The 15,614-nt window shown below is 38.6% G+C and overlaps 1 protein-coding gene across 26 annotated transcripts in view; it reads right to left on the bottom strand.

The window, feature by feature from the left end:
- ADGRL2 (adhesion G protein-coupled receptor L2) overlaps positions 1-15,614 on the bottom strand; it is a 386,817-nt gene that overhangs the window by 120,753 nt on the left and 250,450 nt on the right. For all 26 annotated transcript variants that reach the window (XM_019291634.3, XM_019291636.3, XM_039555632.1 and 23 more), the window contains one exon: positions 5,257-5,429. In XM_019291634.3, the coding sequence (XP_019147179.1) occupies positions 5,257-5,329 (73 nt within the window). In that variant the 5' untranslated portion in view covers positions 5,330-5,429. The remainder of the gene's footprint in view (positions 1-5,256; positions 5,430-15,614) is intronic.

The raw sequence follows: 15,614 nt of genomic DNA, 5'->3' as shown, positions 1-15,614 counted from the left end.
TCATCTCATAGTAATTATGCATTTATACTCTTTTCTTTGCTTAAATTGTAAGACTCCTACATTAACACTTCCTAGCAAATTTTCATTTAAATGTAAGTACAGTATTTAAAATGGTTCTTCATGCATCCTTCTACATGGTTCTTCTACATTTTAAAATAGTGGTGGTTTTGCTTTGGTTTCAAAAATGTAATATTACAGCATAGAATCCTGCAGACCTCACTGCTCTGGGAATATATAAAAGGTTATTTCACTGCCAGCATGTTAAAGCATCTCTGGATTTTCTGGGCAGTCTGTCAGTCTCTATTTTCTGGAAATACAGTTGAAAAGCTTAACAGACATTCTTCTTTAAGAAGAAGTTTGGTCTTGCAGTTTAGATCAACTTTCTTTTTAGAAGATATGTTGGGCCTCCCTCAGAAAAGAAAAGAGGGATGTGCCAGGTAAGTATGCACCAGAAAATCCCACTGAAAAATGGCATGATCTTTCAGGACAGAAAACAGGACCCAGTGCAGCAGTTGCTTTCTTCAAAAAAATTCTGCATAATCTGCATTAACCAATTAGGAAAACAAAAATTTGCTAAAGAATCCTAAACCGTATCAGGTATACATGATATAAATAAAGATAGTATTAGGCTTATCTGACTGATGCTCTAAAGGGCAGGCAATACCTGTGTGGCCTTAGCATGCTGGGCATGCTTACAGACGCTTTGCAACCTCTGTAAACCAAGTAGTTCCTGCTAACTGGGTGCCTGACAGAGAGTTCTCACTGTGATAAATTCCCTGGCTAGAAACTAAATTAGTGCTCGTATTTGCTCTGGTGTGACTCCATAATGGATTTCACTCCTTGCAGAACCTTAATCCACTAATTAACAGAAGTTGATTTCTACTCAAGTCCATGGTACAAGTTTTTTATGATTTTTATCCTCGGCAAAATCCTACTAATACTCCCTAGTAAAGGTGTAGGAAAGCTGACGTGCTTTTATAGTTTGTTCAGTACATGTGCCATGTGCCTTAGACACTCCATGTCCGAGTGGCCTGACAGGAAGGTGAAGAGCTGAATAATACTAAAATAGCAAATATCTTTGTAGTGGCCCAGAGTACGTTATCTGAATTTAGTATGTCTTTTCCTTAGTAAATGCACTAACATTGAATATGCACTTAAAACAGCTTCCAATTCAGCACTCAGCTCTTTGGCTGGCATAACTGGAATTTACAGGAAGATATACTTTTCAGCGTAATGCTCATTAAAACAAACATCCAGAAGCAAAGACAAGCTGGATTTCTTTAAATAACATTAATTCAATTTAGGAAAACAGAATTAAATAGATAATGAAAGCATGATGCTTCTTCCTTTGGACAAAGCATAGATAATAATTCATAATAAAATGAATTTAAATTGTATTAAACCTTGATTAAAATAGAATGCTAGCAAAGAAAATTATTTCAGCACTTCCCAAGCACTTGTGCTTTTCAAGCAGCAGAAGAGAATAAAAACAAACGGCATCAGAAGCTAGTCAAAAAGGTGGACTTTGTAAGCAAGATAAAGCTTAAAATACTGAAACCTGCACAGTCCAAAAGCAAATCTTCACCATGATGTTAAGCTCTGACATCTTTTTTTCATTTGCATATTAGTGTATCTGTCTTAACTTGCTTGAAGAGAAACCAATAATACATATAATAAGCTTTCTACTCTGCTTTGCTATGGAAACAAGACATGTGTGATCTCACTCTCTGGCTTTCTGTATTTTCTCAGATAATTTTTAACTTGTTAGATGATTTCACCCTTAGGAAGGGGGAAAAAATGAGGGAAAAAAATAGGTGGTGTCAAAAGTAATTAATTTCCTAGAGTTTGTAGGAAACAGGTAAGTAAAGGTGCAGGACTCAGCTGCACAGGGCAGAGCAGGAAGCCCCTCCTGCAGACCAGAACCATGACAGCGTGGGACAGACACAGGCTCTGGCACAGCACAGAGGGAGCTCTGCTCTGCCCTGGGTCCCCAGGCCACGCCTCACATGGCCACCACGTCCAGCCAAACTGCTTCCCAAGGACTGTCCTTTCAGTCTGCCTTTTGCAATAGAACCGTAGTTTGAAAGACATGCCTGTATAAAACATGCTAGAAAAAGGCACAGGAAACTTTCAGAAAAGATTAATATTCCAGCTCGTGACTTGAGCTTTTCATCCCTTTTTCTAGCCTCTTGTCTCTTCCTCATTTAGGGCCGCAATGCTTGCTGTTGATGGCAGTAACAACAAACACAACAATATTGACCTGTTGTTGATCAGGTGTACCAGCACTGTGTAATAACTCAGTGTGGTTTTCCCGCCCAGCTGTCAGCACTTGTCTGTTCCAGGTGAATTTTACCTGCAGGAATGGACTGTTTCAAGAGCAATCCCATCTGGACTGCATAGCCAGGAAAAACAAAAAGGAAAACCAAGACCTTCTTATCTGAAGATACGATTCCTGTTTGGATAGGCAACACTAAAAGAAAATTACAGCCTTCGTATAACTGTGCCTGCTTGCTAATTCCCTGGTGAGTTAAAGTTAAGGCTGTGAGAGTAATGAAGCCTTTTCTTGATTGGAAAATGTTTCATTATGTGAACAAATGAATCACTTGTCCATACCCAGGATTCTTTCCCCCGCCTTCGTCTCCATTAAACTGTACAGAAACATTAAAATGTAACAGCAGGGAATTTAGCCAGGTTTTATCTCCCCCAGTAACTGTAACAACCTACATGTACACATCAGATTTCTATAAAAAAACCTATGTTCCAAGCAAGAGAATTAAAGATTTTCTTATTTCTAGCAAAAGTTAGATGCTCTTATTTTAACCTTTGTTCATGTTCGTACTTCCAGGCATGAAGTGCTACTAAAGCATGTTATACTTGGCATCTCTTATTACTGAAGCAGAAGGCAATGTAATCTTGTGAGAAAGTGTAATAATGCAGTATTCATTTTTCTTCTGTGGCTGGAAGCCAACTCTATATTAATATTCATTTCCAGTATACAGAGCCCCAGTATTTCATTTATTTTAAGAATTTACAATTAATTTGGTATTATTCTGTTATCTGCTCCCAATTTCCTTCCCTGTTTCTTGTAGCTGAAAAAGCAGCCCTTGTATAGACTTTAAAAAAGTAAATTCACAACTGAAGCATCAAAAGATTGCTACTGGCTACTAAAAGCAAGAAAAACAGGGACAGTACAAAATGAACTTGAAATATTGCAGATGACAATGACAATTAACTCTCTGCAAATGGCAAAAATTCCATCTGCAGAAGTTCCCAGTTGACTTTTTCCTTTCCAAACTCAGCAGATAAAACACTCTTTACAGCCTGCTGTTTGCAACTGTAATGGAACCACAGAAAGTTCACCTGTTTTCCTTTCTGCTTTCAAATGTTTTCAACCACCACAAAGAATTAAACTGCAAGTACCTGAATGCATGTAAAATGCACTAGGTAGAGGGATTTGAAACAATTGCAATAATAAAAAAAAAAATAGTATTTCAAAACTTCAGAAAAAAATGCACAGATAGATGTCTCCACTTCATACACCTTAGGTTTCACCTAGTGCAACCACTTTTGCAATGTAAGTGCATTTATAATTAGCACCAGTTATTACCAAACCAGCCAGTCATAAAGTTTATAACTCCAATCTCCTAATCCTCATTTACCTTTCTTACCTCAGAAAGAGGCTGAAAAGCATTTTACCTTCCAGCTGTTTGTACTTACTTTCTTATACCAGTAAGATTACAGCCAAGTCCACAGCCTGGACAGACACTGAGAGAGCAGCGAGTACAGCAGCTCCCAGATCAGGAGTCCCACCAAGGATGAAACCATCTGAGATGTGCACAGGAAATGCCAGTTTCCTACTATATCCTGGCAATATTTAAGGAGGGGAGGGATGGGAAACTGACTGTGAAAGCTATTTAACTGAAATGAGACTTCCCCAAGTTCAGAAACCTCCATGAAGACTCTGAGGACACACTCCCTGAGAGATGTGTATGTTCACACATGCAGATGAATGACCTATTCCAGCAAAGCTCGTCTGTCGGCACAACGCACAACCCGAGCTGTGCAAGTCTAGGAAGAAAGCTTAGGAAATTACACAGTGAGCGTGGAAGGCTGCGTAAAATATTTGATTTTTTAATCTCGGGTTTTGTCATTTTTAGGGACTTTTCATTTATATAATAGTTCCTTTTTACTTATACAGATTTAGGAAAAAAAGAGAAGGGCAGGCAGGGTAGCTTTCCTGAAGTATTTCTGAAAATCTAGCCTTAAAATTCAAAGAATTTTGACAGAGTAAGGTGTGTATCTGCTTTAAAAGCTGGTGACATCATGACAAAGATGCAGCAAGGAAGTCTACATATTATATATATATCAACTACTGAATAATGTGAGATGGCATGGAGATGCTATTTTATTACTAAACCAATCTTTTCACCTGCAATCTAGCCAATTAAAATGCTTACACCCAAAAATAGCCTCAAGTTCTTGACGAATATTTGTAATTCAGAATTAATAAATAATGTTTTTCTGTTCATTCATTTGTGTTTCTCTGTTTATTATAAGGGCTACAAGAACAGCTGTGGAGACAGACTAACTGGATGAAGTATAGTTTATGAAGAAAAACAGATAAAGAATAGATAATGCAACTTCTTTAAAAAAATCTTTTTCCTTCCTCATCTCTTAAATTTAACAGCTATTTTAAACACATTTGATAGCAGTGAAGTATTTTTTTCCTTTTTCTAAGAAAAGCAAAAATATTTTCAAGTGGATGCTATTTCTGTATGAACTTTGAGTTTTATTTCCTGAAATTTAACTTGCATAGCACTAATCTTAATGAAGTGTTTGCCATTTCATTTTTAGTGAGCCAAATTAAAAAAGTAAAATGGGTATTTCATTTAGTTGTTTTATATCACATCTAACATATGCATACATTCCTTTTAAATGGTTGTGCGATGAGAATAGATAAGGAAGGATAAGAAGGAAGAATCCAAAAATAAGGCACCTACCAATCAAGGCTATTAATATTTCACTTGCCTGAACATTGCGTTTCAATTTCAACATATCAGACTACCAAACCCAAAAAATCTATTTTCTTTTTTCGTCATTAAAAAGGGACAATCTGAGTCTTATATATTAAACCTAGAATATGCTACAGATACATTTAGTTTTACATCCTCAAACTTCACGTTACCTAACAGAAATTAATTGTACAGTCCATTTAACTCATCTGCAAACTCAAGTAAAAAATAAACTAAAGCTTACCTTCAGTACACTGCAGGAAGCTGATAATGAGCAGAAACCAAAAACTTTGCATTCTGCAGCCAGAAGACACCATTATTGATCCCTGTAAGAATTTTCTTTGTATTCCTTAATGAAGCCAGTTATAAAAGCCCAGGATCATCGAAACCAGTGGTCTGCATTATTCATCTTCATAGCTGGAGTAACAGAGAATTTGGAAGAAAAAGAGAAAAAAATCCATCAGTACCTGAACACCAATAATTTAGAATACCAAATTTTACTTCACACAGGGACGGAAGGTTTTAGTAAAAACTGACAGTACACCTGCATTGTAGCTGGGAATTTGGCAGGTTTCTGGGATGGAATCTCTCAAGGTCAACGATCGCTAAACACGATGCCAAATAATGGTATGTGTTAAGGTTGAAAGTATGAGTGTTATTGATGTATTTGCACTAAGATGCATGAAAAAAACCCAACTGGAGAACATTTTTATTGAATGTAAGAAATTGGACCTGTAGATGAGTAGGCTATGCTTTTCTGACTCCACAAATCTGACACAACCTGCGTTTCTCTACCTTGACGAACCATAGTAAAATTAAATCTAGGGCACTACCATATTTCTTGGGGATTTGAAACATGGAGTGGCTGAGAACAACACGGCAACTCCTCTCAGCAGGAAGGCTGAGCAGGTCTGCTCCCTGCCACGGTTCTGGCGTTGCCTTCCTGCTACAGAAAGATTGTTCTTCTTGGATGAGAGAGGCAGTAACAGCTGCTTTGCTGAAAAAATACCCTCTTTGGCGAGGCAGGCTCTTCATATGACTGCACAGCTAGCTGTATTTCTACACAATAAACATCTTCAGAGAAAAGGGAATAAACAATGGATGAGACCTTCGCCTGTCTTTATCCTCGGACAAGATTTGTCTCCTACTGAGAAATACAAACTGAACTGCTCCTGTAAACGACATACCAAAGGAAGAATTCTTAAAACTATCATTTGCATTTGAAAAATATAATTACAGTGATAGAGTGCAGTTGCTGTGCTAGAAGATTTGACAGCAGAGTGCTCCCTTTTGCTAATGACTCTACTCTCTCACCAGCCAGCTGAGTAACTACACACATCCTCTTCCATATCTCACTGTGTGAAGCTAGGTCATGCTTCAGCCCTGACTATTACAGAGTTTGGGGAGCTAGAGAAAAATTAACATTCATAAAAGAACAAATTATTTTTAAGTGGAAAACTAGCTCTACATATTACAGATATGTGAAACAACTCTGGAGAACACTGAACACTGCAGCAATCACAGATGCAAAGGGCTGAGCCTGGTGTCACATTGGCTTGGTCTTTCCAAGACAAACGAACAGGACTGTGTGGATGTATTGCTGACATATCTGAAATTAAAGTTACTTTAAAACCATGTAACAATGACGACGTAAAAATTTAAGTGGCAGGATCCAAGGGCCACTTATGATTCTTATGAGTACTAGAGCATGTTAAGGGCTTTAAAAATACATTTACCCTTTTGGCAAGGAGAAGTGGAAAGGATGAAGAGCACAAAATGCCAGATACAGAAATTCTACAAAATGTTGATCATTTTCAGAAGTAGAAAGTGTATATTAGTCAATGCTAATCAATGATAAATTTGTTCCCTGAGCACACTAACAGCAACAAGACTGACACTCAGTTTTTTCCTCCAGGAGAGAAAGATGGGAATTAACAGAAAACATTATGGAACAATTTCTCTGGCTCTCAAGGAAGGCAGTATATCTGTGGAGATTATTAAATAGCCAAGCAGGTTTCTTTACTTGACTCCTCTTTAAGAGAACTGGGCCATCCCTCTCACAACACAAGTGTGCTTGTGATTCCTCACACAGGGAAATGAAGGAAACGATATCTGAGACCATATGATTTTATGTTTATTGATACATAAAAATAAGCCCTTTTTCCAATTTCCAACTACAGACAGTGCTCTTCAGTCACAGGCACCTTTTTCCCTGCACATATTTCAGCGAGGAGCAGGCAACAGCGAACCGAGCACAGGACGGCTGAAGCTTGGCTCTCCCTGGCACATGCCCTTGTGCCCTGAGGTACAAGGTGTGACCTTGATTTAGATAGTGATACACCACAACCCCAAAGTGATTATGAAGAGACAGTCACATTCCAGCTCTAGATCTTTTACATTGGGCTGAAACTCTTTTGCAACTAAAAGAAAATAAATCTAAAAGTCCGCAAAGGATGCACTGCATTCAGCAGAAATTAAAATTGCAAAGGAGCTCCTGCTGAGTTAAGAAGAAAAAATTGCCACCATGATCTCCAAAAAAAAGCCCTGGAGATAGTTCAGCTAGAAGCTTGGGACGAGTTTGGATTAATTTTTCACCTGTAGCACCCAAAGGAAAAATCATAAAACTATTTCACGCACACTACAGACTAATCAGCATAATTTCAGTAAGCAATCAGAATAATCCAGGAGAATGGATGATGAATAATAATGGCTAAAAGTGAAATGAAATCAGCCTTCTGATTGCTCCCAGTCTGTCCAGAAGCTTTGGACTTCCTGAGACTCAAGTTTTATCATTATTTCTGTAACATATCACTGCGCTCCCAGATTTTGAGACATCTTTCTTCAAGTGGATAGTGACATACCTGTGCTTTATCATTCTCAAAGTCATTACTTCCTTGCAGGCCTTTTTAAATTGGAGGGGGGAGGAAAGAGTTATGTTAAAAATAAAAACAATAATCAAAGCATCACTTGCAGTAAGACCCAGCATCTCCCTAGAAAAGAATTGCAAAATGTATGCCAAATACTTTACTTTTTTTTTTTTTTCAATTGAGTAAGAGCTCTTGACCTTCTAAATTGACTTAGCTACTGTTATAAGGACCTACAGTTTCTGAAAACATATTGATGTCTTTGCAACACCAAAACCAGCAGAAATTATTCAATTAAGAAGAAATTGTGAGCATTTTAAAAGACAAATTTAAGTGTTTTGTGTAACATATTGCTCTCTTTAGGTTGCTGTAGCCTACAGACATAGAATTTAACTCAGTGTGCTGCTGCAAAAAGAATTCAAAATAAACTAACCAGCTCATACGAGATTATCAGTAATGCATGTTTATCTAAAAACCCAAGAAAAATTGAAATAGAGTTTGAAAACTGATGCAATAGGGTTTGAGGTTTCTTCTTTTCTTTTGAATAAGTTAACATTTTCACAGCAAACAAATTTTAATGGAGCCTCCGTATTTGAGAAACTCTGTGTGGCTCCAAGTAAAAGAACAGTGCAGTTCCAACTATTCATCAGCATAACAAAAGCTAAACCTGAGAAAGGCATCCAGACATGAGCTGGAGCCAGAGAGCACTGGGACTAAAGACACTGCTGTCAGCCACATCCTTCTGACCATCCATCTATCAGTGATACAGAGACTGGCGGTGGCATCTCACAACAACAACAAATCCCAAACCAAACGAGTAGAAGCAGGAAAAGACGTATTAAGTTACTTCTTTGTAAACAGAAAAAGGAGACCACAGCGAGTGGCTGTCCTGTGCAAATAAGTTATTTCCCCTCAGACCTTAATAAACCTTTTCTCTGCATGGCTGATTGCTTCAGCTTGTGGGTGGGGCAGAGAGAAACTCCCTAGAGCAAAATCTTGCTTGAATTTCAGAGTGCAATAAAAGCTGCCCAGAAAATTTCAGTTGTAACTTAAATCCCTACCTCTGGGCCATACTGCAATCTCCCACAGGAAAAAAACCAACCCCCTGCTGGAAGTAGAGTGGTTCACCTTGTTAAGATTCTTCTCATATGCACCCTTAAAGAAGGCTAGATCAGGAATAGAAATGTTAATGTTCAAACCTGTAACGCTGCAAAGGTACCGGGCATCTCTTCCTACTGTATTCATAAGCTGTGCTCCAAGTCCCCAATATCCTAGTGCCCCCGCCTCGCTTCCTTGTTCTTCTGTGCTTCTGAAACTTCTTACAGACAGAACATGACCGCTGCAGAATACATGCCACTGCTGGCCATCCCTCTCCCCGCAACATTGCTCAAGAGCACCCCAGAGATAAGAGAAAGCTGCTCCAAGCGTGCTCCTTGAAATACTTTCATCTTTGAAGAGAAAGACCTCTAAAGGACTGCTGTGTCCCAACTCTACTCTGTTTAACCTTCCCAAGGTTTTATGTTCAAAAGCCAAAAAAGGGTCTTTAAGAGCTTCCAGACAACTGACACAGCATGCTCAAAAGCTGCCTTCTCCCTCCTGTTCTATCCAGCTTTTCAGGCAATTAAGACAAAGGAGAACACAGAGATCCTTCCAGCTAAGCAAGGATGTTTTCTTTAGCTAAAAGTCATTCAGACTAATGCTGATGTATTTTAGAGTATAGTACTTAATTTTCTAAGTAATTTTAGAAACACCACAGAGCACTTGCAACCTCAGTGAAGCTTTAACATCCCTATTACAGAAACAAAATTTATACTAGCTTTAAAGATGATGAGGCACAGGGAGGTAAGGAACATCAGGCGTAGCTGCACAACTCATACATGCCAAGGAACTAGCAGGACCAGGCAGTCCTTTCTATAAATCCTGTGTGACCTACCTTGCCATACATGCAGCACCCCCACTGCCTTTCATAACCCAGTTTATGAAACTAAGTAATTCTGTAATATATATGAGCCATTCTGCAGAGGAAAGGAGGGGCAAGAGAAGGCAAGGGTGAGTACATATATACTCGTACAATATAATAGACTACTTAGTCTCCTGAGAAATCATGTGTCCACGTGCTTTCCCATCATAAGGCTTTCCCAATTTAAAAAAAACCCAGAAAGTCAAACTTCCCATAATCTGTAACATAAGAATTTAATTAGTGAAGTGTGATTAGTAAAACTGTCTAAGCCGCATTAGTAAAATACTTGAATGAGACTAATATTGTTTATGATCCAAGAGCTACCGTTTTCTACATATCTGCAATGAGATCCAGCTCTAGTTTTCAATATTGAACATATCTTCACATGCATTCAATATGAGTTATTCCTAAGTTTTCAATACGCTTATTCAAAAACTGATTTACATTAATAACTCCACGTTAGTGCTACAGTACCAGATTGTAGAAAATCTGGTTATGAGTTTTAGCTATGAGACCTTACAAAAAAAACCCGTGATGACAAGCAAGACTATGTGCTGATCTAGTTAGCCTCCTTCTACTACCTATGGTAAACAATGCCTGATCTTCTCCAATGAAACCAGCTGCATATTGCAAGGAGAAAGGAAAGACTAACTCTGCTACATCTAAAATGGCTAACAAAGACTTCTTTTCCCTTAAAAGCAATTTAATGCTCAAAAGGTAGCAGGGAGTCTTATCTACAGTTCTGTATTCAACAGTCCCTATTAATTGTCACCTTGAACACTGGATTTCTAACCCAAAACATTTCTTCCTACGTTACATGGAAAGAATACAGTATAAGGGAAGGGAATAATACAGTAAGAACAAGACTTGACCAAGGTCATCCAATCTTGCTACAAAAAATTACTTCAATGCATTCAGCCACATTGTGCTCTGAAGTTACATGTTCATGCCTGAGGAATGCCTGAAACAGTGAACAATAAATGTGTATCCTTAATTGACAAACACCCCAGAAACACCTGAATTCCCAGCTCATCAGTGTAACAGATCATTCAAAATACCCAATCTACCTAAGCAAGACATGACACTAAACAGTGCATGGACACTATTTTAACAGTGGAACATCACAATTTAGTCCATCAGTCCCCAGCACCTCAGTGGTCTACCACAATAATTCACAGAGAAAATAAATAGGATTTGAGAGGAAAAGACAAAGATTTTCCTTTCTCGTCAGCACTCTAATTCAGCTTGGCCTCGCTCTTGTGTTTTACAGACACGTTACACAGCGGTCCATTCCCAACAAGCCAGCTTTGCCCCTTGTTAACACAGGATAAAGCCTGGACACTCTAGGGAGTTCTCATTCAATAAGCCAGCAAAGTAAACCTTTGCTAGCGCTAATAAGAATGGCTTTTTTTGGCTCCAGGCACTCTCCTTTTGCCAAGTCTGAATTTCTGGTTTTGCCTTTGATAAATGCTCAGAATCAAGGCGGGGGTGGGGGCGGACAGGGGGTGCCACTCAATCCTCGTTGCAAATTCCCTCTATTTCACCTGAAGTGACACCGTGCCACTACATGAGAACACCTCCACTCCAGCAGTGCAGGTAAAACCTTTCTACCACTTCTGCCCTCTGTGTCACTACAGCTTCCTGGGGACTCAAAGATAAATCACCACCACCCAAAGAAGGGGGGAGGGAAAGGGATGCTTTAAGTCAATTACAACCGTTATCGGCTGTAATATCTTAGTGTCATGCTGAGCATGTTAAATATGCTGATCACTGTGGACACCAGAGGCACAGTCTGAGGCTGTTTGCCATTCTCTTCATTAAACTGCAAAACAAATAGCTCTCATTTTCAAACCTATGTAGGACAGATTCTATGAACATCAAAAATAAACAAGAAAATAATGAGTATCTTTACGAAACCACTGAGAGCCACATGACAAACCTAAAGAAGCAATTGTAACAGCTGAAGAAAATTCAAAGGCTTTTCAAACTTCTCAGAAGAGAAATCCTCAAAATAATGTATTTATATTAAAGATCTCATTTCTTTCCCCTGGAAAAAAAAATCACTAGACTAACATCAACCAAAGACACAGCAGTCTTGTAAGACAGGAAACTGTTTGCTGACAGCCTTGACAAGGCTTTGCAAAGGCCCCTATTTCTCAAAGCTGTTATGCCACTTAGCTGATCTCTTTTTTTTTTTTCTTCCCCTCCACTGTTTTTAACAGCTGAGAACTTGTTTGAAGTGGAAGTAGACTGAAAAACAAAACAAACAAAACTAAGTCCTGGGACTGTGGTCAGACATGTCGGTACCTGTGAAGCGACATGGTGTTTCTCTAATTGACTGCAAGGATTTCAACACACCTGATCTTCTTTATGGCTGCTAGGCCCTGGGCTTAGGCACAGAGATGAGCTCTGATACTGAGAACTGAATCCAGCTCTGGGGCCCCCAAGATAAGAATTATGTGGACCTGTTGGAGGAGGTCCAGAGGAGGCCACAAAGATGATCAGACGGCTGGAGCACCTTTCCCATGTAGACAGGCTGAGAGACTTGGGGCTGTTCAGCCTGGAGAAGAGAAGGTTCTGGGGAGACCTTACAGTAGCTTTCCAGCACCTAAAGGGACGCATGAGAGCTGGAAAGGGACTTTTTACAACGGCCTGCAGTGACAGGACAAGGGGGAATGGTTTTAAACGGAAAGATGGTAAATATAGAGTAGATGTTTGGAAGCTTCTCGTCAGTATGAGAGTGGTGAGGCACTGGAACAGGGTTGCCAGTGCCACATCTATGGAAGTGTTTAAGCCCAGGTTGGATGGGACTTTGAGCAACCTGGTCTGGTAGCATGTGTCCCTGGCTATGGAAGGGGGGTTGGAACTAGATGACAATTCAAAGTCCCTTCCAACCCAAACTGTTCTATGATTCTGTCTTTCGCAGCTGACACACACTGAAGTAAGACAACTCCACAGACCAACACAGAGCCAGCAAAACATGCACGCATTACTAACTTCCAAAATAAAATCAAGTCACAGGCAAGAGCAGACAAGAACACAGCACTTTTATCCATGCTATAACAGGGTGAACGGGGGCTGTATAGTCCCAACACACTGGACCTCTTGGGGGATGTGCTGCAGCCTCAGCATTTGATATTCATGCACAAACCCCAGTTTGGTACCACCAACTCCCTGGAAACTACTGCACTGAAAACTTCTTTGCTGAGCATGTGCCAAGGAATATTACCAAAAAGATTCATGAAGGTGCTGGTTTAACATCCATTTTAAAGCATCCATTTTCTATCAGTTGTTATGATCATATTAAGTGGTCTGTATTCAATACAAATGATATCGTTCCAGTTTCAGGAACAAGCTTGAGTGTGCAGCAAAATCACTTTTGATTATTTTAAAAAATTCTATCAAACCCCTTTGTTATTGCCAGAGAAATACCAACTCTTTATAAGCAACTGAAAAATATTTGCCATTTTAAAAGGTCAGAAGCAGTGGGCTTATAGATACAGTCACCATGCACTGGCTGTAGTTTGGGCAGATCTTTGCTTAGAGAGGAATATTATTCTAACATTAACATCTGTGAGACCATGGCCTAATCATTGTGCAGTGAAATATGAATCAAAATCAATGGTGGCATCTAAGATGTAATCTCTGCTGTGTTTGGCTCACTGCACTGAATCCTTGACTCATAAATCATTGTTACTAGCCATTCAGTGAAATCAATATTCAAATTCCCTCTTGGTCTATACATATGACCACTAAATGAAATAATAATGACCAAAAACTGTCATATATTAGGTTATCAATATTACCAAAAGGGTTTTCTTGGGAGCAATGAGGTAATCTAGGATAAAATAGACCAGATGAGCATGCAAAGAAATGTGAAAAACCTGTAACTGTATAAAGACAGCAGGAGAAAGGTAATTTTAAATATTTCTTCTTCCATCATATGCTCAACTATTAGAATTTATCATAGCATCACAATAATGCATTTTATGAAAGACCATTTCAATAATGCATGCTTTTAATCATGTTTTAAAACATGCTGTACCTAAGCATCTTTCTTTTTCTTCTTTCAAATAGCCCCTTCTTAAGTTATTCCTAGCTTTGTTTCTTTTCTCTGAAGCACAATTAATATTACAATGATCAGAGAGTAGTGTTTTCTTTCCAGCAGCCTGATGGTCAGGACATTTAGAAGACCACATTTTAGTTCCACTAAAAATCACTACCACCAAACAAACTTCAAGGAGTAGTTCCGTAAAGCTGTATTTTCCAAACCATTTACAAACCATTTAGTTATTAAAAGGTAGTGGCTCATAACTTGCATAGAAACCTGAGAAGAGCTGTGTGCTACCATCCCATACTTGGCCATGAGCCACAACGAAATTTCTAATTTCGACAACAGAAGGGAAGAAGTCTTTAACTGCTTCTAAGCAGACAAGAGATTCTCCAGGTAAATATGACTTACAGGTAGAAATTCCACTGAATTTACGTAAGCCTTTGGAGGACTTCTGCGTGGACTTCCTAAGTACAAAAAGACAGACAGTGCCAGAAGACACATCTTTCAGGTTCAGCACCTTTACGTACCAGTAGCACTTAGGAGGGCAGAAAACTCTAAAATCATGATATAAAAATCAACAAACTCCTTGTTTTTCTTCCCTTGTTTTTTCTCATACACGCATTCAAGTCAAAAACTCAAGGGTGAGAAGTCCTCTATGACAGTACTGCACACACTGCACTAACTCTCTTCCTTGCACCTACACACAAATATACCACTGAATTACACACCTAATGCTTGCACATCATTGAGGATGGGAGAAATGTATGCAATAAATTTGGCAAATAAATCCTCAGGATCTATTCAGAAAGAGCCTGATTCTGCAATGGAACAAAGGATTCAATTCTCTTACTGGATGATGGGCTCTGTAAGGACATAACAAGTTGCCGAGGTGTATAATGGTGCAACTGTAGCTAAGAGTATTTTCTTGTACAATTTAATAAGCAATGAACATTCAGGTGAAAATTCTTAACTATGCAAGACAGCTGAATAAGTACCAGTCATTCATCAGAGCTGCAGCATTCTTTCAACTGGGGAAAACTGGGCTTTCTTATTTATTCACACTATAACAGAAAAATAGAAATTATTTATTTTTTTCTTCATTTTGTGGAAAGTCTAAGTCAAGAAACTATAATGATTACATTTGGAGAAGTTACAAGCAAGAAGAGCTCTAAATTGTAATTCAGCAGGAAGGCTCCTTCAACTTTCATGTACCACTGCTTAAAACTCTTCTCCCTAGCAGCCTACATAACATTTTCTCTTTTGAAGAGAAATTTCTGAAGAAATAAAAAGAAAAAACTCATGTATTGTGGAAACAGTGAAGGTCTCTTCCATGCATGGTGAAAAGGGAAGTGTGAAGTGATATCTTTTAAATATTAAACAAAATGGAATAGGGGTTATCTCCATTACTGCCATGCCAACTACCACGAGCACTTGAAGACAAAGTATCCTGAAATTGCTTTCATGCAAAGAATTTTTTAAAAAAATGAATACTTTTTAAAGCATTCAAGAGAATGAACCCTTTCCATTGGAGTGACTGAAAACATTATATTTCCTGTACATTTAAATTTTTTTTTAATCATCCATACAGATGAAATTTAAGATACATTTTTTAACACATTTTTTAGCAGCAATGTGACCTCTGATATTCTGTGGTTTCATCAAGCAGACCAAGAACTCTGCGCCACACATTTTACAATTTCTTTTAAATAATATAGCTCTTGGTG

The sequence above is a fragment of the Corvus cornix genome, chromosome 8, assembly GCF_000738735.6.
Source record: "Corvus cornix cornix isolate S_Up_H32 chromosome 8, ASM73873v5, whole genome shotgun sequence".
Taxonomy (NCBI): domain Eukaryota; kingdom Metazoa; phylum Chordata; class Aves; order Passeriformes; family Corvidae; genus Corvus; species Corvus cornix.
The sequence above is the reverse complement of the archived record's forward strand: the minus strand, read 5'-3'. Positions and strand labels throughout refer to the sequence as shown.